Source organism: Sarcophilus harrisii, chromosome 1 (genome assembly GCF_902635505.1).
Source record: "Sarcophilus harrisii chromosome 1, mSarHar1.11, whole genome shotgun sequence".
NCBI lineage: Eukaryota > Metazoa > Chordata > Mammalia > Dasyuromorphia > Dasyuridae > Sarcophilus > Sarcophilus harrisii.
This window is the reverse complement of record NC_045426.1, coordinates 579,039,201-579,060,691: the sequence shown is the minus strand read 5'-3', so window position 1 is coordinate 579,060,691 and position 21,491 is coordinate 579,039,201. Positions and strand designations below refer to the sequence as shown.

Genomic DNA, 21,491 nt, shown 5'->3' with positions numbered 1-21,491 from the left:
TTTGCTGGTTGAGATGATTTCTAGGCCCTTTTGGATACCTTATTGTCATGACTTTTAAGTCAGAGCTCTGAACAGTTGTAGATCTTTCCTCAATTTTATTTGAATATAAAATTCCCAATTTATAATACAAATGCATATGACCTATGATTCAGCAGAGACCTGCATTATATATATATATATATATATATATATAAAATCAAGTTAATCTAAAAAAAAAAATACCATACTCTTTAGATTTTCCTAAGAGTGATGTTCAATTGTAGTTAAAAAAAAAAAAAAAGACTGTTAAGAAGTGGTTTATTTTGTAATCAAATGAAATATTGGCATACTCAATTTGTAAGGGAAGAACAAGTAGTGAAATTATGTGCATCGTATATGACAAAAATACCTTTTAAAATGCCCACAAATATATTTTCCAAAACAATAATATTTGCTGGGTAGCTTATTTCTTCTCAGTTGGTTGAATTCTACTTAGAATCCACTATGGTTGCTTTCTAAATGTATTTCTACAAGTTAGTGTGCTTTTGCCTTAGTTTCACATGGAATCTAACATTGAATATCTACCCCAGAAATGTCTGGGGATTTGAAAATGTTACAGATTTAGCACCTGGAGCTTCATGGCTCTAATCTGCTTTCACCATAATTCTGTCTAGCATGATAATTCTACATATAAACATGAAGATGAGTTCAGATCTTCATCTGTATCTGAGGCGATTTTCCAGGACTTCCATTCTCCTCGTCATTTCTTCCAGTAAACCATTGGTTAAGGAAAGAAAGAAGCATCCAAAGTGCATTGTTTTTTTGTTCAATCCAAATTCACATGCATGTGGTTATCTACATTAAATTTGGAGGGCCTTCCACCAGAAAACAAAGAAACCCATGCCTTTTCCCATTGCTAACATGTTCTCAACCATATTCAACACCTTATGTTCTTTTTTGTTTTCTTTTGTTTATTTAATATTTTAATTTTCCCATTACATATAAAATAATTTTCTTTTACATTTGTTTTTAAAACTTTTGAGTTCCAGATTCTCTCTCTTCTTCCCCATACTCCCTTTGAGAAGACACATGTGAAGTTATGCAAAATGTTTCCATAAAAGTCATAAGACCTTATTTTAATGATAAAAGCCATAATACCTTATACTTTAATGTTTAAAAACACATTTTAATCCTAACTTAGGCAAATTAGCTCAGATGACTAAAGTGTGACTTTAGAATTTCTTGAAATCCCTTCTACTATAATGCTGTGAAGCATCTTTTGAGGGTGCAAAAATTAAATTTACCTCACTTGTACCATCAGAAATGGTGAGGGGGTGATATATAGACTTACTAGAAGAATAGAGGCAAGGAACTGATTGTCTGAAAATTACAGAAACTAAACTGAAAAAGTGGAATAAAGAGAGGTATGAGACAACAGAACTCTGCTATTATCCCATCCCTATCAACTTGCAGAGTAGCTGGAGAATCCTGATCCATGGTATATATCTTGTATGCTTTCTGCATTCCCTGGCCACCCAGTGGGGTTTTATATATACTGCTCCAGCTGGGAGCCAGCAGACTTTCTTTCACCTCTAGTATGGAGCAGGGATGATCATTTAGAATTAAGCAAGACCATATAGCAGAGCTAACAGCTGGGATGCAGAGTGGCCACGGGGAGCCTAGAGCTTCTGTATACCTTGTACACACCTTTCCTCACATCTCACTCCCCCAGAGAGAACCTTGGATCTTCCCTGAAAGAGCAGGATCCCTTTGCTTTCTGAGTCCCAGCTTTGCTCCATCCCTGGCTAGCTTCTCTCCCACCATTTTTGAGCATTATGATTCCAGCTTTGGGAAGCCATATGGGGAAGGGGCCCTGTGGGGTTCTAGTTGTTGCCTCCCCTCTATGATATAGCTGGGTTTGATTAAGCTAAGACACAAATAGGGGACGGGAGGAACTGTCTGTGGCATAGGGGGCTTACTTGTGTCTCCCACCTTCACATCTACTCTCAGGAAAAGACAATGGCAGCAGAATCCTAACTAGGGAAATTCCTGCCAGTTCAGCACTTTCAAGCACTTTGAGCCCAGATTCATCCATTACAATAACCATCTGCATAAGGTTATTGCATTTACTTGGAATACATATTGTGGACATTCAAAAAGGTAATTGCTACATGCAATTCCTTACTGCAGGAGCCCGCCGGCAGAGAGGTGGCTCAGAATTAAATGGTTTTCCCACAGTCTAGTTAGTGCATAGTAAAAAGCTCTGAAAAAAGAGCTCTTCTAGTATTGGGCTCTGTATGGCATACAGGCACACTATCGCTTTAAGTTGAAAACAGCAGGAAGGGTATTTAGTATGTGAAATCACTGAGCCCCTCTTCTGTTATCCCAAAGCATTCCTTTGTTAGTAATATTGTTTTAATGAATCATTGGATCTGGCTGTTCCCTCTGCAGAGTATTTTCTTTTTAAAGTGCTGATGTAAAGTCATCTGGCTGCCAATATACTCTTCTCCAGAAACTTATATGCAGAGAATCAAAAACCAGGGGTAGTTACCCTTCAGGACTAAGGAAATGGGTCAAGGTGTCAGATTAATCTGATGCTTTCTAAGTCTCATACGTGATTTGCTTTAATATACTGAAAGTTGGAGATGCAGACCTGGTACCTGACCTTTCACCAGGGGGAAGAGGAGGAGACAGTTGTTGATGGTTCAGTTCATGGTCTGTGCTTTATCAAGTCTTGGACTGACTGCTGTGAGGATGTCACTTGGTTAGTTAGCAGGTGGCCTTTAAGTGCATGGTATTAAAGCAGGGCTCTTGGATTTTAGTGAACTGCCTAATTAAAACAATTAGAAAATTTGTTCCCATTAGACTGCCTTGTAATGACTACATTTGAAATTTCCCAGATATCATCTGTTCTTTCTCACACTCCTTAAAAAGATCCTATACCTTGAACTTTACGATGAATCACAATTATAAGCAAAGGATATATCTTTCTGTGAGTTTTCTCACCTCTTGGTTTGCAAAGTTCTGGAATGTTAGGAGGTTTTCACATTTACACTGATCGTGCTTTTCTTCTGAAGGGCTTCCTGGGAAAACAGATGGAAAGTGTTCACCTCTGTAACCCACTAAATGTCCCAGACACATAATAACAGAACTGAATCAGCATATGGAGGAAACCATAATGAACAGATATGCTCAACATTTTCCATGCAGCAATATCTATTAAAGCATAGACCAGCAAATGCCATATGCTCTTCTAGGACTAGCAGTGGCTCTTAAGTATCCCAATTAGGGGAGAACCTAGTCCTCTCTAATGAGTGGTCTTTAGGATAGCTTGAGGCAGTTAAATAGTACAGTGGACAGTGTGCTAGACTTTGAATCAAGAAAACCTGAATTCAGATTTTGTCTCAGACATATTACTATGTGACCCACTTAATCTAGATCTGTCAGTTTTCTCATTTGTAAAATAGGGATTAAAATAGGGATTTTTGCACTTTCCTTTCAGGGTTGACATGTCAGGATCAAATGAGATTAGATTTGTAAAGCACATTGCAGATTTCAAAGTACTATATAAATTCTAGTTATTATTAATTCTTATCATTTATCTTAGATTTCTTCTAGGCTGTCCATTATTTTTTTTATGTTATTTAGACTTTCCCACTTTTTTCTTTTCCCATAATGATATTGTTGATGATAATAGCAGCAGTAGGAGCTAGCATTTTTAAAGCCCTTTAAACTTTGCAAAGAGATATGGATCTATCTCATCATCACAACAACCTTGTAAAGGGTGGATGCAACTATTATCCTCATTTTATGATGGGGAAACTTAAGTAGAGATCAGTTAGTATTTTGCTTAGGGTCACATAGGCAGTAAACATCTCTGATTTGAAGTTCAACTTATCCACTACACCACGTACCTATCTCATCCTACTTTCTTGTTCCTACTTCTTTGTGGAACAATGGAAAGAATGCTGAATTGGGAATAACAGGGACAGGTTCAAATCCCACCTTGACATTGGACAAATCACTTAAACTCTCTGAGTCTCTATTTCCTCCTCTATAAATTATAGGGGTTGGACCAGATGACCCCAAGTTCTTCCAGTTCTAAATCTATCATTCTTTAATTCTTTCTCTGATGCTTATTTGGTTTGGGAGCTTAAAAAAACTTATAATGGATCATTTTAAAAAGATATCTCTTACAATTACCTTTTGTTTTGGTTGAATGGAAAAGACTTTGTGTAGACTGTGAAAGGCTGTCATCTTCAAAGAGATATCTGTGATGAACTGCAAAATTAGAACAGGAAAGTAGGTCTTGGATATTTATGGTGATTGGCTCAGGTTCTGCAAGAGACCACCCAGAGAGAAACAGAGAGAGATGAGGTCAAACCTGACTACAGAACAACCATCAGTGGGGAGAGGCACTTAGTATTCCTGCCTTGATGTGTAGTTTGTCTTTGAGGGAGAACTGTGGCAATAAAAGACCATCTGTAATAGATACTATTGGTCGAGTAGGATTAGATGTGTGGAGTAAATCATTCACAATTTCTCTGTGTCATCTAGTTTAAAAATGAAAAAGGCTGTAGTTGGCATAAATTGTTATGTACTTTTTCTTTGATGTATATGAAAACAGTATTTCTTTTTCCTTTTAAGACTTTCAGCCCTGTTCTTAAGTCTGTTAAGATAATAGAGAGTGAAGAATTTTAATACTTTAGTGACATGCAATTTTCATAGCCCTCCACTAAGGTGGACTGAAGGTAAACCATTTTATAGATCCACAGAAGTTCAGAGCTGGAAAGGACTTCTGTGCCCATGTGGGCAAAACTACTTTTTGCCACCTAGGCAAAAAGAATTCTTAGCACAATATATTTGGCAAATAGGCATCTCACTTTGGCTAAGTGATCTCCAATGGGGGAATCTCAATCTCCCATCATAGCTCATTCCACTTTTGGATATCTTGAATTATTTTTTTTTTTGAGTGTGTTTCTTTTTTAATAGCTTTTTATTTACAAGTTATACGCATGGGTAATTTTTCAGCATTGACAATTGCAAAACCTTTTGTTCCAACTTTTCCTCTCTTTTCCCCCACCCCTTTCCCCAGATGGCAGGTTGACCAATACATGTTAAATATGTTAAAGTATAAATTAAGTACAATATATGTATATATGTCCAAACAGTTATTTTGCTGTACAAAAAGAATTGGACTTTGAAATATTGTACAATTAGCCTGTGAAGGAAATCCAAAATGCAGGCGGACAAAAATAGAGGGATTGGGAATTCTATGTAGTGGTTCATAGTCATCTCCCAGAGTTCTTTCACTGGGTGTAGCTGGTTCTATTCATTATTGAACGAATGGAACTGATTTGGTTCCTCTCATTGTTGAGGAGAGCCACGTCCATCAGAATTGATCATCATATAGTATTGTTATTGAAGTGTATAATGATCTCCTGGTCCTGCTTATTTCACTCAGCATCAGTTCATGTAAGTCTCTCCAGGCCTTTCTTACAGAAAAATAATATTCCATAATATTCATATAACACAATTTATTCAGCCATTCTCCAACTGATTGGCATCCATTGATATCTTGAATTATAAAGAAGTTTTTCTTGATATCAAGTCTTCGCAATTTCTACCTATTGCTTTGGTTCTTCCTTTTGGAGCTAACTGGATCAAATCAAATCCTTAGTTAATAAGGCAGCTCTTCAAATATCTATAGACCACTATCATGTGCTCTTTAAATTTTTTTCTAGGCTAATCATCCCCATTTCCTTCAAGTGATTCTTCTTTTGGCACAAGAACCAAAGCATTCTAGTGCTTTCCTTTGGACATTCCCTAATTTAGCAATATGCTTCCTAAAAACTGTGGCACCTAGAACCATACACAACATTTCAGATGTAATTTGACCAGAGCAGAGCATAGTACAGTTACCACTCTGCCTGGAAGTTAAGTCTCTAATCATGGAGTGGAGATGACTTATTTGTTGGCTATTCAATCACTTTTCTTATTCATAAGGAACTTGTAGTTTGTCTCCAGACATTTTCGCAATGAACATGTATTTGTAAAGCAGATGTTTAAAATCCAAGTATAAGACTTTATATTTTATATTTAAGTTCAACTAACTTGATTCAGTCAAATATTCTAGCATGTTAGAATCTTTTTGGATTTTTAAGTGTCAGCTGTAACTTCTAACTTTGTTTCAGTGAAGACTTTGATAGATATGATATTTATATCTTTATCCTAATCATTAATGAAACTGTTAAACTTCATAAGGCAAAGTATAGATCCCTAGGAAACTCCATTGGAAGTCTCCTTCCAAGGTGATCTGAAACTATTAATGTCTCTTTGACTCTGCCTATTCAAATCAATCCATCTAAAATTACAATTTTCTATCCCACATTCTCCATTTTTAAAAAACAAGAATTGTATGCAATATATTATCAAATACTTAGTTAAAATGCGGTTAAAGCTCTATCTTCTGTGTTTTCTCTATTTACCAGTATAATACTTTTAAGGATCTGCAATTTGGAGTCCTCCACTTAGGCAAATGAACTGCCACCTGACAAAATGGGAAATAATGAATCAGGCATGACTTGTTCTTACTGAAGTCATGCTGACTCTTTTCTAGCTGTTTGCTAACTATCACTTTAATAATGTGCTCTAACATTCTGCCAGCAACCAAAGCCAAATTCCCTGGCTTTTAGATGTCATTCTCTTCCCTTGAAAACTGCCTGCTTGTTTTCCTTTGTTGTTATTCAGTCATTTTTCATTTATGTCTGACTCTTTGTGATCCCCATTTGGTATTTTCTTGGCAAAGATTCTAAAGTGATTTGCCATTTTCTCTTCAGCTCATTTACCGATGTGGAATATGGTTAAGTGACTTTCCCCTGGTCAAATAACTAGTGTCTTGAGGCCAAATTTGAACTCAGATCTTCTGATGCCAGGCCCAACATTCAATCCACTGTGTGGCTTAGCTGCCGCCTTATATTCCAACATTTTTCTACTGCAGCTCTCCTCCATCACGTACTCCAAGGTAGTGGTCACCTCTCATCCTTTCTTTCCTCAGTAATCAGTTCTTGCATGTTGGTGAGAATTAGATCCAGAGTAGAATTTCTCCTTGTTGGTTCTTTTAATTCCTTACATCTAAGATTATTATTATGGCAAGCCAAGAGGTTATTGACTCACTACCTTTGTCAGATGAGAGTTTTAGTGGATATCTATATAACTATATATAACTATATATATATATATATAGTTATATATATTTATATAACTAAAGGCTCACATTACTACCATACCATATTTCAATGTTAGTCTTGTGCTTTATTTTTAAAACTTCTCATCTAGTTCCTCTTTTGGCACAAGTGGTCTTTGACATAGCCTGATAACATCATTACTTTTGTTTGTTTCCTCACTGATGATACCCCACTTTTGTGTTTTGATTTCCTTATGTGAGTATTGTTGTTGGGTGGGAGTAGTCCCCGACTTTCCATGGTCCTGTTTGGAGTTTTCTTGGCAAAGATCCTGGAATGGTCTGCCATTTTCTTCTTCAGCTCATTTTGCAGGTCAGGAATCGGAAGCAAACAAACAGATTGTATAGCTAGAACATAGATAAGGTCAGATTTGAATCCATATAATATGCCTTCTTAATACAAGGGAATATTCCTTCCCTCTTTAATTGGCCTGTTTTTTGAGGTAAACTCATCCAGTAGAAACCTATTTCAATCAATGTACCAAATCTCAATGGAAATATGAAATCAAATTCTCTTCCTTGTTTTTGAAGTTTATCTTGCAATTTTGCCTAAAAGTTGTTCATTAGCATATATACACATTTGATGTCATGGATTTTATTACTGGATCTTTCTGAGGCTCAGAGAAGTTAAATGACTTACCTGTGCTATGTTGAATGTTGGATAAAGGATCTGACCCTAGGTGGTCCCAGCTCCAGAAGTCCACATGACTATCCTTAAGAAGCTAAAAACATTTTTAATAGTGTCCTGGAAATAGGGCTGAGTTAAAAGTTATGAGAAATAGGTTTTAGTGTTAGTTTTCCTATGGGATCCTGGACAAATCAGATTACCTCTTTCCTGGAAAATGTAAAGGTTAGATAAGATGACATCTGAGGTACTTTCTTAGTTCAAAAATTTTATGATCCTTTAGAATAGGAGTCAGCAAACCACATTCCTTGGACCCAATCTTACATTCTGTTTTTGTATGGCCAGTATGATAAGAATGTTATTTACATTTTAAAATGCCAAAAAACCTACCCCTCCTTTATTTAAAAATATAAAAGTCATTCTTAACTCCAGGGTTGTACAGCAGTTAGATTTAGCCCTCTGGCCTTTGTTTGCTGACCCATTCTATAGAATGATGACATACTCTAGGGCTTTTTACTCTACCTGGGGGTTGTTGGGCCATCTTGGAAAGATCACCTTCTGGGAAGTCCTGGTTCCCATCTGAATCTTCTAGTGCTAGGAGGAAAGATATGACCAAGAAGGAGTGAGACTGAGAGACTCATGGCTATGGAGAATGATGACTGCTGTCCAAGTGTGAATGTAGCCTGGAGTCTTTAGATTCCTCATTGGTGGGATATGTGTGTATGATTCCCCTCTTTCTTGAGAAGTTGCTTATACACTATAGGGTAGATCTGGTATAGTTGATTGAAATGAGTATTATGAACATTGTAATAACATTTAAATTTGTTGGAGTTTCTTTTCATCTATAAACTGTAGGGAAAGAGAACAGAAAAGATTTTGAATATTTCTTGCAGATCTAAATTTAATCTAAATTTAAGCTATAAAAACATCCCTCAAGTAGAAGTCATGCATCTTTCCTGTGCACTCCCTTCTTACCACTTCTTAGAATGTCTACTTTCCTTCAAGACATAGTTTAAGCAACACTCCCTACAGAAGGCCTTTCCTGATCTCTCGCTACTCCTCACCCCTAGGTCTGACTTCTGCTATTAGCACTCTTTTCACAAGCCTTTTCTTGATCTCTTTCTCCACTTAACTCCCTCCCACCCCTTGTTATTATCATTCCTTTCCTCTTTGCTGTCCAAGTACTTTGGATAACTTTTATGTAATTACTCATCTTTGTGCATATTGCATCTCTCCAGTATAATTTAAGTCCTCCAACGGCAAAGACCATTTCATTTTTGCCTGTGTATCTCTAGTTCTCAGCATAGCATTTTCCACACAGCAGACATGTAATATATACTCATTGCATTGAATTGAATTCTCAATCCTTTTCCATGATCTCATATAAATGAAATAATGTATCTGAAAGCATTTGGAAAGGTATAAAAGAGTTATATAAATGTAAAGTAGTGTTACTTCCTATGAATGGAAACTCATCGTCATAAATGATGGTTTGGAAGAACATTTTTCCATTAACCCTTTTTCATCTCAATTTCATAGACATATATAAAATATACATCATTTTGGATTTTTTGGTGCCCATTGAAACTTTAAATGATTTATCTTTGATTAGCTAGCCAAGTTTTAATTAGCTTCATTTTAGGCAGGGATATCTCCCCAACCTAATGTTAATTTACTCCATGAAAACAGAACATTAGACAAAGTATTGTTACAGGGGATGATTGGTTCCACAGGAAAAATGTTATCCAATGAAAAATATGCTTCTGTATTACCAAAAGGCTGAAAGAAGACTTACAGAGAATTAAGACTATGTGATCTTTATAATGGTGATGATACCAATTCCTTCTTCTTCCCTACACTTTCCCTCTTCTTCCATACCTAAGACTAGTTATTATTCACTTGGGTCCCACCCATGGTGTGTGTGTGCATATGTTCATGTGCTAGGGTATGGTTTGGAGTTTGACTGTATGACATCTTCATAGTTTTAACACTCTCCCACAATTTTGTCTCCCTTGGTGGTTTAATATCATTCTTTTTTAGGATAAAAGTAGCAAATTCCAACATCAGGCCATTCTCTCTCCTTAGGATTGGCTTTTGTCAAAACAAAGAATGATTTGAGTAAGAGAGATGAGATGGGATTGGGGGAGGGAGTGAGCAGGCAACTGTGCAGGTGGGCACCTTTATAATTACTGACTGATACCATCCTGGACCTGCCAACAATTTTCTGATTGGGCCATGCATTAAAGACTACTCTTATCTCTACCAGTTGGAGGCAGGCAACTCTCAATCTCCATCAATTAGAATGTAAAAGGTATTTTACTGGGTTTATTGCAATAATGTTTAGGTTCCCTATGATAATGTATTAATGTTATTGTGAGATAACATGGGGGCAACACTATTTGGAGCGTGCCTATACTTGACTTTTTCTTGATGTCTAGGTCCTCTTCCTATGTTCTTTTGTTCTCTTAAGAATTATTTTCCTCCTTACTTGGAAAAACATTTTTTAAAAAAAGCTATAGAGCACTAAAGATCCTAAAGAACGGACAGAGACTATGGGAAACAGGGAGATTCCTGTTGTTCCCTTTCCCTTATAACTGGTCAAATTTATATTTGGCACCTTTACAGATTCCTTTCTTGAGCTTTTCGCTTATTTCTCCCATTGTACTGAAGTCTTCTGCATAGAAAAGGTGTTTGTCAGGGGGATCAGATGCAATCTCCTGCAATTCTTCCTCAATGGCTTTTCCTACTCCCACAGCATAGATGGTTATTCCTAGATGCAAAACAAATTAAAACAATGTAGTTAAGGTCTTATTCTAAGGTTCTGAAAGACATGTGTCTCCTCTGATGGGACAGATTGACTATTGGTTCAATATGAATGTGATTGTGTGAGTATACATATACACACACAAACCTAGGTTGCACAGTGGATAGAACAATAGGCTTGGAATAAAGAGTTTAAATTTGGCCTTGGACACTCAGTAGCCATGTAATTTTGGGCAAGTCACTCAACTCTGTCTCAGTTTCTTAGCTATAAAGTAAGTTGGAGAAGGAAATGGCAAACCACCCCCTTATTTTTTGCCAAGAAAACCTCAAATGGATTCACAAAGAGTTGGCCATGACTGAACAACTGGACAATAACAAAATATGTACCCCTATAAGCCTCTTTGCTTTATATGTCTCTGTCTCTCTGTCTCTGTCATTTCTGTCTATCTCTCTCTCTCTCTCTCCATACATACATATATATGTATATACATACACACACACATACATATACATATGTATGTATGTGAGTGTATTTCTTTGACAAACATTAAAGAGCTATATAAATGCTTACCATCATCATCATTTTTATTATGAAGGGTCCTATCAGCTATTATGGATGATCATTGCGTTATTCTACCATCATTGATTCATTCCTATGCATGGAAAAGTATTCATGGGATAGGGAAGTGACAATGATGGGGAAACAAAAAGGTTAAATCATTTAGTGAAGAACCTTTACTCTGCTCTGGGAAGGGTCATTCAAAAAGTGTTTATTCTTTTGTGTTGGTTGCCCAGTTCCTAAAACACAATAGATACTTGAAAATGGTCATTGAATGAATGAGTGAATGTTTACTAAACCCCATAGTATTAAAATGAGACATCACCCCCTTGAAACTTGTGAAAAGATTGTTTTAAGATACATGATACTGTAGAATATTTAATGTTTCTAATTATGGTTTAAACAATGAGATCTCAGTACCCTTATGCATGCTCAGATTTGGGTTGGTTATACCTAAGATTTTCTGCCTGTTGCCAATCCAGCACCTGGAATTTCAGAAGCTAATTTCAGCCACAATTACTCCAAGTTGAAAAATGATGATGGTATAAGCCCAGAAGGAGTGATGCGTAAGTGGAGGCTGAGTGAGCTGAAAATGAGCCTGCATACAAAATGTTTGAAGAGACAAGCTCTCCCTCTCTTCCCTTAAGGCTTACAGCAAAGAAAGAACTGGACTGAACCATTAGGTGGGAAGAAGGGCAGTTGGACACTTTTCCCGCAAACTAGCCAGCGTGTCCCTGAATGTATGTTTCCTGTTTATTTTTTATTTGTTGCTTCATTATTTTAGATGATTGCATATCTGGAAAAGAAGCTGACCAGGTTTCTTCTGATCAGAAGAATTTGCAGAAAGTTGGAAGAAACACCAGAGGTTCCTTTAGCAACTATAATTGGTAGTAAAGAGCTGATAATGGCACAGGCAAGTCTGATGAGTAACCAGTTTAAGCTCAAAGAGACCTGCTTGACTCAGCCTAGGAATGTATTGATCCATTATCTGAGACACTGTGCCCAAAAAGAGACTTCCCAGACGAGCGAGGGAGCAATTTGACCGTTGCTCATGCAACGCCCTAGTCTCCAAAGTGAGCTTGGTAGGAACGCTGTGAAGGAGTAAAAGGGCTCCTAGAACCAAGAGTTATGAGGTATCCCTTAGTCCTGTGCGTTTCCTATCTGGGCCTGACTACTTTTGTACTTTAACCTTGAATCCACTGGACCCTTGAATCCACCTGAATACACTGGATATTCAAGAGAAGAATACATCTCTGGTTTAGGGGGTGTTTTCATAACTTATTTACCTTCACAGTAAATATTTTTTCAGTAACTACTCTCTTGTAAAAACTCATTAATATCATTTAGTTGGTTGATATTGGGGAAAACACCAAAGGGGGCTCATAGATATTAGAAGTTATAACTCTTTAGGGTTACCCCAATAACCCTGAGAAGAAGGGTAGCCAATTGCCTACTAGGGACTCAAGCTACCAGTAGAAAGGGACTTTAAGAGACTGGGCCCTGAGAGGGTACTACTTTTTCTAAATATTAATGTCTGATTGCTTTTCTGTATAGCATAAATACATTAGTACCCAGGTTAACATTAATACAGACTCATAGAATTACTTTAAATGGTTAACTCTCAATTGTGACAAAAATTATACTCTCTTCTCTCTGTGAAAGGTCAATAGCTATATGAGTTCAACAGAGTTGTCTGGCAATCCAGCAAATTTGTGCACAAGTTTCCTAAAAAGGCTAACTGCTATTTTAAGGTTTAAAAAACAAACAAACACCCAACCCACAACTATATAACAGTAATTAAATTCTTTAGCTCATTGCAGTAAAAATATTGTTTCAATTAACTCTTGGTTATTTAATGAAACAATTGCTTTTCTTTTTCAGTCAATTAAGAAACACTTATTAAGCAACTGCTATGTGCCAGGCAGTGTGTGCTAAGTGCTAGGAATACAAAGAAAAGCAAAAATAGTTCCTGTTCTCAAGAAGCTCCCAGTCTAATGAGGGAAGGGGAGGGGGCGAGACAACATGCAAACAGCTATGTGCAAACAAGATTTTGTGTATGTGTGTTTGTGTGTATGTGTAGGCACATGTCAAATTGGGGATATTCACAGAAGGAAGCACTGTAATAAGGTGAATTGAGAAAGGTTTCTGTAGCAGGTATTAAAGAAAGACAGGGAAGTTAGGAGATAAAGATGAAAGGAAAGAGAGTTTTAGGCATGGAGGATGGATAGTGAATATACCCAGAATCAAGAAATGGGGTATATAATATGTAAGGAAGGAACAACAAGGAGATCAGTATCTTTGGATCACAGAGTTCATATGAGGGATGTAAAAACATAAGAAAATGGAAATGTAGGAAGAGGCAAGGCTATGGAGGGCTTTCAAAGACAGAGGATTTTATATTTGATTCTGGAGACAATAAGAAGCTATTCGATTTGATTGACTAGATCAGCCTTATACTTTAGGAAGATCAATTTGATAGCTGAGTATAGGATATGCTGAGGTTGGGAGAGATTTGAGTAAGGAAGGCCAACCAATAGTGCAGATATGAGAGGATGAGGGTATGCAGCAGGATGGTTGCTATGTCAGAGTGTATGAGAGATGTTATATGGTAGAAACAACAGATCCTGGCAACTAAGTAGATGGGAGATGATAGTGAGGAATTAAAGATAAACTTAGGTTGTGAGCCTGGATGATTGAGAGGACGCTTGTACCTTTGACAGTAATAAAGAAATTAGGAAGGGGGGAAGGTTTGGAGGGAAAGATAATAAATTAAATTTTAGATATAGTGAGTTAAAGATTCCCAGTTTGAGATATTCATTAGGAAGTTGGAGATTCAAGGCTGAAGATTAGAAAAGAGGTAAAGGATGGAAAAATAGGCCTAGAATCATCTGATGTTGATTGAATCCAGGGGAGCTGATGAGATTATTAGCATAGAGACAGAAAAGAAGAGGGATAGTTTGGGAGTCCTGAGATAGTTTGGGAGACACCTCTAGTTAGCAAGAGTGACCTGAATAAAGATCTAGCAAAGTGGACTGAGGAGTGGTCAGACAGTAGGAGAAGCTACAAAAAAACCAGAGAGAAGAATCAGGTGTATGGTGTATGTAAAATGTAAGATGTATGATGGTGTAAAAAACTGCAGAGAGGTCAAGAAGACTGGAATAAGAAGACTTTTCATCTTCTTAAGATCTGTGGATTTGTTGATTAGGAGGTTATTGATGAATTTGGAGAGGGCAGTTTCAACAGAAGGATGACTACAGAGAATTGGGAACAAAGTGAGAGGACAAGAGGTTGGGGTTGATTGTAGACAGCTTTCTTAGGGGTTTAGCCACAAAAGGGAAAAGAGATGTGGAAGGAGAGATAACAAGGATAGATGGATCAAGTGAAAGTTTTTTGAGGATGAGAGAGACATGTACTAGGAAAGTAGTCAGTGGGCAGGGAGAGATTGAAGAGTCACAAGAGAGTAGGGAAGACAGAGGCAGCAATCTGTTGGAGAAGATGGGATAGAATAGGATCCCTTGTGGATGTGGAAAAGTGGGTCTTGGCAAAGCCACATTTTCATAGAAGACAGGTGAAGGAGAAAAAAGTAGTAGAAGGCATTTGAGTAATGTGTGATGAGGGGAGGTGAGAAGAGGGAGCTTGCAGCAAATGGCTTCCATTTTTTAAAATATGAGGTAAAATTCTCAATAGAGCCAGTGGGGTTTGGGAGAACTGTAGGAGATTTGTGATGGATGAAAAGATTTGCAAAAGTCACCATGGTGAGTGGGATAGTGAATCAATCAGAGAGAGCTATAAAAGGATTGCCTGATGTGGTGTGACTTGGAAGAGTACAGAGGGACAATTACCTCCTTATTCTTAGATACTTCATTTTTCTTAATATAGCCCAAGGCTTCACTAGCTTTCTTGGTTGTTATTTCCCATTGCTAGTTTCTATGAAACTTTTAGAATCCAGCCTTCTTTAAAATGAACTTTGATTGTGGGATCCATTTCCAACTTTAAACTTATCACTATTAAATTTTATCCCATTAAGTTCAAACTAATGATCTGGCCTATTGACGTTTTTGGAACTCTTTTTTTATCTCAGTTCATTAGTGATCCAGCTTATTGTCATCTGACCCTTTGGCAAACATGTTATGCTTTTATCCAACTGCCTGAAAACTATTAAGCCTCACAGGGCTGAGCATAGATCCCCAGGGTAGTCACCAGAGACTTCCTTCCACTTCCAAGGTGACTCTGAACCATTAAAAACTCCTCTTTGGTTTCAATCATAAACCACATAATTGCACCATAGTCTAGTCCACACTATCGTATTTTCCACAAGAACAGCATGAGAAACTTTGCCAAATACTTAACTAAAACCTAAGTGAATTACATCTGTAGCATCCTATAAGCTATCTGTGTAAAGACTCTCTTAAAAAAAGGAAACACCTTTATTCTGGCATGACCAGTTCTTGATGAAGCCATGCTGGCTCTTTGTGATTACTGCTGCTTCCTTTTCTACATGCACATGATCCATTCCTTTACCCCTTAGAATGCTTCCAGGAATTGAAGTTAAACACTAAGTTGGCTTGTACACATAAGAAAATACAACTCATAATGGGTCTCTTGCCCCAGACATGTATTTTTATATTGAAAAGCTATTGCTATTAATCTTAGTAAGCTCAGATTTCCATAGGTACCTTTGGAAAGGATTAGTAATTAGATTAAGTCAAGAAAAGAATGTCTTCTCTCTTGGGTTTCACTTTTACTTTTGTAAGAAGAAGGTAACCTCTACTTCACCTGCTTGCTATTGCATATAAAATATCATACTGTTATTTGAAAGTTTTTAGGGCTGGGTTTAGGTTAATTGGGTTAATAAGACTGAATTAGCTTTCTCTCCAAAATTTTTATTTTTAAAAAATTTAAATTTAATTTGTAATAATTTAATAATAAATAACAATTATTCATTATTAAATTAAATGATCAAATTAATTAAATCCATTAAAATAAATAAAAATGATAATAAATAAAAATTTATAATAATAAAATAAAAATTTAAATTTAAAAAATTTTGAAAAGTCAACTACTTACTCCTCCTAACCTAAATTATTTAGGATTAGTTATTACATTCATGGTATCTATACCATAGGAGTTAGAGATAGAAAGGACTGCATAGATAATTGAATCTAACTCCTCCATTTTATAGAAACTGAGACCCAGAGAAACTATGTGATTTGGTCTTCTGACTGCCTCTTCAATATACACAATGCTTTCTAGAAGAGTACACAATAATGTACCCCGTAACAAAAACCATTAGAGAAGGTTAGAATTTCTATCCCTGGCTAGACATTTGGTTCAGGAAATCCCATGGAGAACACACTGCAGCTGGTAAAGATTAGTACATGATTATTCACATCCAGGAGAATGAAAAATCTCTGAGGAAAGGACCTTATTTTGCTTTTGTTTTGTATTTCCAGCACCTAGCACTGAGTCTGGCACAGTTGCATTGTTGAACTGATTCATCAGTGTATAGACTGGACTGACATTATTACTAACCTCCTGAAAGGGTTTCTTGCAAGCATGAGGATTTGGAGGCACTCTTGGTGAATGGACTCTCTAAGGCCACTAGGAGGCAGGACAATAAGGTTTTACGGTGGTTGTACAAGACTTTAAAAAAAAATTTTTTTTTTGTTTTTAGCTACTTGTCTAGGCTCCCTCTGGCCCTATGTTTGATTTATGAGAGGTACTTGGTGCAGGACAGACTTGGGGGTCAGGAGGCCTGAGGCTTCACATAGCACATATAAAACTGATACAGAATATATCCCAAGTGCTATATAACTCTCTCTGTTAGTTTATTAATCCTATTAGAATATAAACTTCATGAGGGCAGGGTCCATTTCTTATAAAACTTTCTGTCTTCTCTAGGGTCTAGCACTGTATCCAATACCCAGTCAGCATTTAATAAATCATTTGCTGAACTTCATTCACCAGTTATGTAATCAGGCTCATCTATTAAATAGAGATAACAATGATTAAATTACCCACTTTGCTGATGAATAAGAGACCTCCAAAGTGCTACAGAAATTATTGGCTGCTGTCACTGATAACTTGGAGGAATTGCTGATGTGATTGTTAATACCCTTGGGGGAATATAAATAACATATAATCCAATAATCCAAGATTACCATTCCGCTGGGCTCTGTTCGCCCATTCAGAGACATCATCTTGGGCTCGCCCATCTGTGAACACAATGGCTACTCGGGGCACTCTTGCTGAAAGTGGCCTGGCTCCTTCCCCTTCTGTAAAACTTTTCTCAAACATCTGCTTCAGGGCCAAGCCAGTCATGGAGCCTTTGCCCATGTACTTCATGTGGGTCACAGCCTTTTTCATGTCTCTGGCTGTGTGGAAGTCCCTCAGGGTGAACTCTGTGCGGACCTGGGTTGAATACTGCAGCAGCCCCACTCGAGCTGCTTTGGGGGAGATCTCGAGGGATTCTAAGATGCCTGTGACAAAATGCTTCACAATCTCAAAGTTCTCCTCTCCGAGACTTTTGGATCCGTCAATCACAAATACCAGGTCAATGGGGCCTTCAGTGCATTCTGTAAGATAGAAAATGGGGAGAATTAAGGCAAACAGAGCTTTATCAGTCTTTAGAAACATACACAAACACGATTACCTAATAAAAGGAGGCAAAGCATCTTGGGAATTAATTCCAACTCTTGACTATTTTCTTTCACACAGGGCATTGCCCAGCTTCAAAAACAAGTGCTCTTTACCTCCTTTTTGGGAATCTCTGTCCTTCTTCAAAGCTCAGCTGCAGTTCTATTGAAGCCTTTATGTTCACTCCAGGTTCTAGTGCCTTCTTCCCCCTCCTGATATTTATAATTATTCTGATTTTTTTTGTATATTTATTTACATTCTGTACACATTTCTCCTGCTTGAATATAAGTTTCTGGAGGCAGGGATTGAGGGTTGGGGTTTTTTGTCTTTGTATTCTCTAGCCTGGCATCTAGCTGCTTAACATGAATTTTATTTTTGAAAGTTAATGTAAGAGATTGACATAAATGCCTAGGCTTACAAAGACTTCTTGTAATTTAGAGGGTAGTATAGTAGCTTCAACCAACTGAATTTAATAGGATCACATATTTAGAACCAGATGAGATCTCAGAGGTCATTTAGTCCCTAATTTTTCCAAGGAGGAAATTCAGGGACAGAAAAATTAAAGTGCCCAATGTCCCCCAGGTAGGGCAGGACAAGGACTGGATTGGAGCCCAGCTTTCCCCTATAACTCATTGTCCCTCTTCATGAGCCTCATGTCAAATACAGCTAGATCCTGCGGAATGATCCATTTCATATATCAAGTGCATCTTCATTTGATGGCAGAGTACAGACAGAAATAAAAACAAAACAAAACACTGGGTTTAGAGTTGTTAGAACCAGGTTTGATTGAATCTTGGCTCTGTACTTTTACTAGTTTTGTGATTCTAAGTCACTTTAGTTTCCTCATCTGTACATAGGTAATAATATTTTTACTCTCAATCTCACAAATTTGTTTTAGGGGAAACATCAAGTTTCATCCAAATGAGTTATTTTTATTTATTTTTAATGTAACATGCTTTTTATGAGAAACTTTTATATCTCTATATATACTAGAATATATATACTATACATAGTATATATGTATTATATAAATAGTATACATATGTACTATATATACTAGCAATAATTTTTGATGGTGATAGACAAAACACACACAACACATACACACGCATACACACACGAAACGTTCTGTCTGATATGGGCAAAGCGGGGTTAGAAATAGAGGCAGACTCTGCAAGGCATATTTCTTTCCAACCACTTTTTAGCCAGTGAGCTCTTCTCCTTTCCTCTCATCTCTTCCACTATAACAGGTGTTTAAATTTACAGAAGCATATGAAATGATTCCCATGTGTACTTTATCAATCAGAAGATAAAAAGGCCAAGTTACCTTCACTTAAATTTACTCTGTGTTTGAAATAATCACTTCTACTCAACATGAGTATGACTAAATAATAATTATTGTCATCTTTTTTCTTCTTTAATGTTTCATTGCTATCTTTCCCAACCATAAACCCCCCCTTCCTCACCTGAGACTCATCTTTTATGATTAATAAAGAATAAAAAGAAAGAAAAATAAGGGAGTTCAGCAACTCATCAATCAAGTTATAAAATATCTGCAATATTCAGACATAATCTCCCCTCTGTTTAAAAAAAAAAGGCAAGAAGATATTTGATTTTCCTTCAGCAATTCTGTCCTTTTTTTTTTTAAATTTTTTTTCTTAAACACACACACACACGCACGCACACACATCTCACATCTCAATTTGAATTCTTCATATGCAGAAGTTCACAAAGTGAGGCATTTCTGTGATTCCAGAAAGGAGAAGATTCTAGCCCAGGTCTAGCTTCCACATCCTCACATAAAAAGCAAAGAGACTTCAGGGAAAGAATTGAACAGAGACCATTTTCTTTGGCAATAAGGATGTTTGTTTTCAGGCTCAGGAAAGAATGACAGTTATACTCACTGGTTCCTGGCTTTTAAAGGGAGTTCTTTTTACTTATTTTCCTTAGAAATTTTCTCAACAACGATTCCTAAGTAAATGGGTTTGGCTTTTAATTCAGACAAGTTTTCAGAAATTCACTTTTTTGCTTATTCATTGTGGTGGAGGATAGGAATGGGAAGAAGAAAAAAGCAGTTAGGGATTTATTCATTCTAATAACTTTCAAGAAAGCAACTACTCTCAGCCATATCCAGGTATGGAGCCAAGCTCTCATCACTTCTACTCTCAGCCCCTCCAAGGAGGCAGGGCCAGCCTCCAATCACTTCTTCTCTCAGCCCCTCCAAGGAGGTGAGCCAAGCTCCCATCACTTACTTCTGCACCGTTTCCCATCTTCTGCCAGAACATATCCCTCTGAGCATTTGCAGATGTAGGAGTTGCCATCATTAACACAAGTGTGTTCACAGCCGTGATTGGTGGATTTGCAGACATCCTCTCCTGAGGATTATGGAAAGAGTTAACATAACTCTGCCAAGGCAGCACAACAAGACCTTAATAGCCCTCTAATGAGGGATTAAAGAAGTGTTTTCTTAGCTACACTGAACCTCCTTTGGAGTGAAGAAGGAAGAGTTCTGTTTGAGGACTTAGAAGACTTGGGATGGGCTTCTGGCTCTTCCATCTCCTTCCTTCCTTCCTCCCTCCCTCCCTCCTTTCTTCCTTCTTTCCTCCCTCCTTTCTTCCTTCCTTCCTCCCTCCCTCCTTTCCCTCTCTTCCTCCCTCCCTTTTTCCTTCCTTCCTTCCTTCCTTCCTTCCTTCCTTCCTTCCTTCCTTCCTTCCTTTTCTCTCTCTCTCTCTGTGTCTCTCTCTCTGTCTCTGTCTCTGTGTCTCTCTCCATATATATACATACACACACATATGTATATATACACATATATGTATATAGTATATATATAGATACAGCATATATATATATGTAAAATGGAGATAATACCCATACCACCTGCCTTACAGGGTTGCAAAAGAAGAACTTTGCAAATTGTAAGATTCTATATGTATTATTATTAATATTTTTGAAGGTTCCAGATCTTCAATAAAAGTAAAGCCTTTGTGATTCTAAGTTCTGGGATCATCATCATCAACATCTTCTTTCATATGTTCCTTTGAGACTTAGCTTACATTCTTCCTCCCTCCTTTCCTATTTTCTTTCCAATTACTGATGTCTTCCTTCCATGAGGTTACCTTGCATTTATTCTGGATAAAGCTAAGTAAGGCAGTGGGGATCCTGCTCGGACTTGGAGGGAGGAAGACCTGAGTTCAGATTCTGCTTCAGATAACTACCTTTCTCTGCCTCAGTTTCCTCATCTTCAAAATGAGGATAATATTAGCACTTCCCTCCAGGGGTTGTTGTGGGGCTCCAATGAGATAATATTTATAATATTCTTCATAAATCCTAGTTATTATCATTGTTCCTTCATGTCCAACTCTGGCTGGCATTTTTCATCATGAGATTAAAGGGTATTTTCTTAAGTGTAGGGCTTTATTATTTCTGCTTTTGTATCACCCACACTTAAAGGGGAAGAATGGCATTGTGCCTAGAGAACTGACCTCCAAAACAGGAAGATCTGGGGTTCAAGTGTAAACTCTCCCCCATACTGTCTCAGAGGTCTCTAGGTAACTCTCATACTCCTTTAATTTGTAGAGAAGGAGCACATTGTAGAGAAGGGAGTTTCCTCATCTGGGAGTTCCTTATCCTATTGTCAGGTCCAGTCCCTATCCCTAGCACAGTGCACAGTCAAACACATAGTAGGT

General features: G+C 37.3%; 1 protein-coding gene across 4 annotated transcripts in view; it reads right to left on the bottom strand.

Moving 5' to 3' along the window:
* Positions 1-280: 280 nt before the first annotated feature.
* Positions 281-21,491, bottom strand: part of MATN2 (matrilin 2) — a 199,824-nt gene continuing 178,613 nt past the window's right edge. For 2 of the 4 annotated variants that reach the window (XM_031947023.1, XM_031947024.1), the window contains exons 13-19: positions 20,058-20,180; positions 17,331-17,744; positions 10,465-10,617; positions 8,370-8,441; positions 4,183-4,317; positions 2,964-3,062; positions 281-751 (exon numbers count right to left, since the gene is read on the bottom strand). In XM_031947023.1, the coding sequence (XP_031802883.1) occupies positions 696-751; positions 2,964-3,062; positions 4,183-4,317; positions 8,370-8,441; positions 10,465-10,617; positions 17,331-17,744; positions 20,058-20,180 (1,052 nt within the window). In that variant the 3' untranslated portion in view covers positions 281-695. The remainder of the gene's footprint in view (positions 752-2,963; positions 3,063-4,182; positions 4,318-8,369; positions 8,442-10,464; positions 10,618-17,330; positions 17,745-20,057; positions 20,181-21,491) is intronic. The other 2 variants (XM_031947025.1, XM_031947026.1) reach the window with 2 other exon arrangements.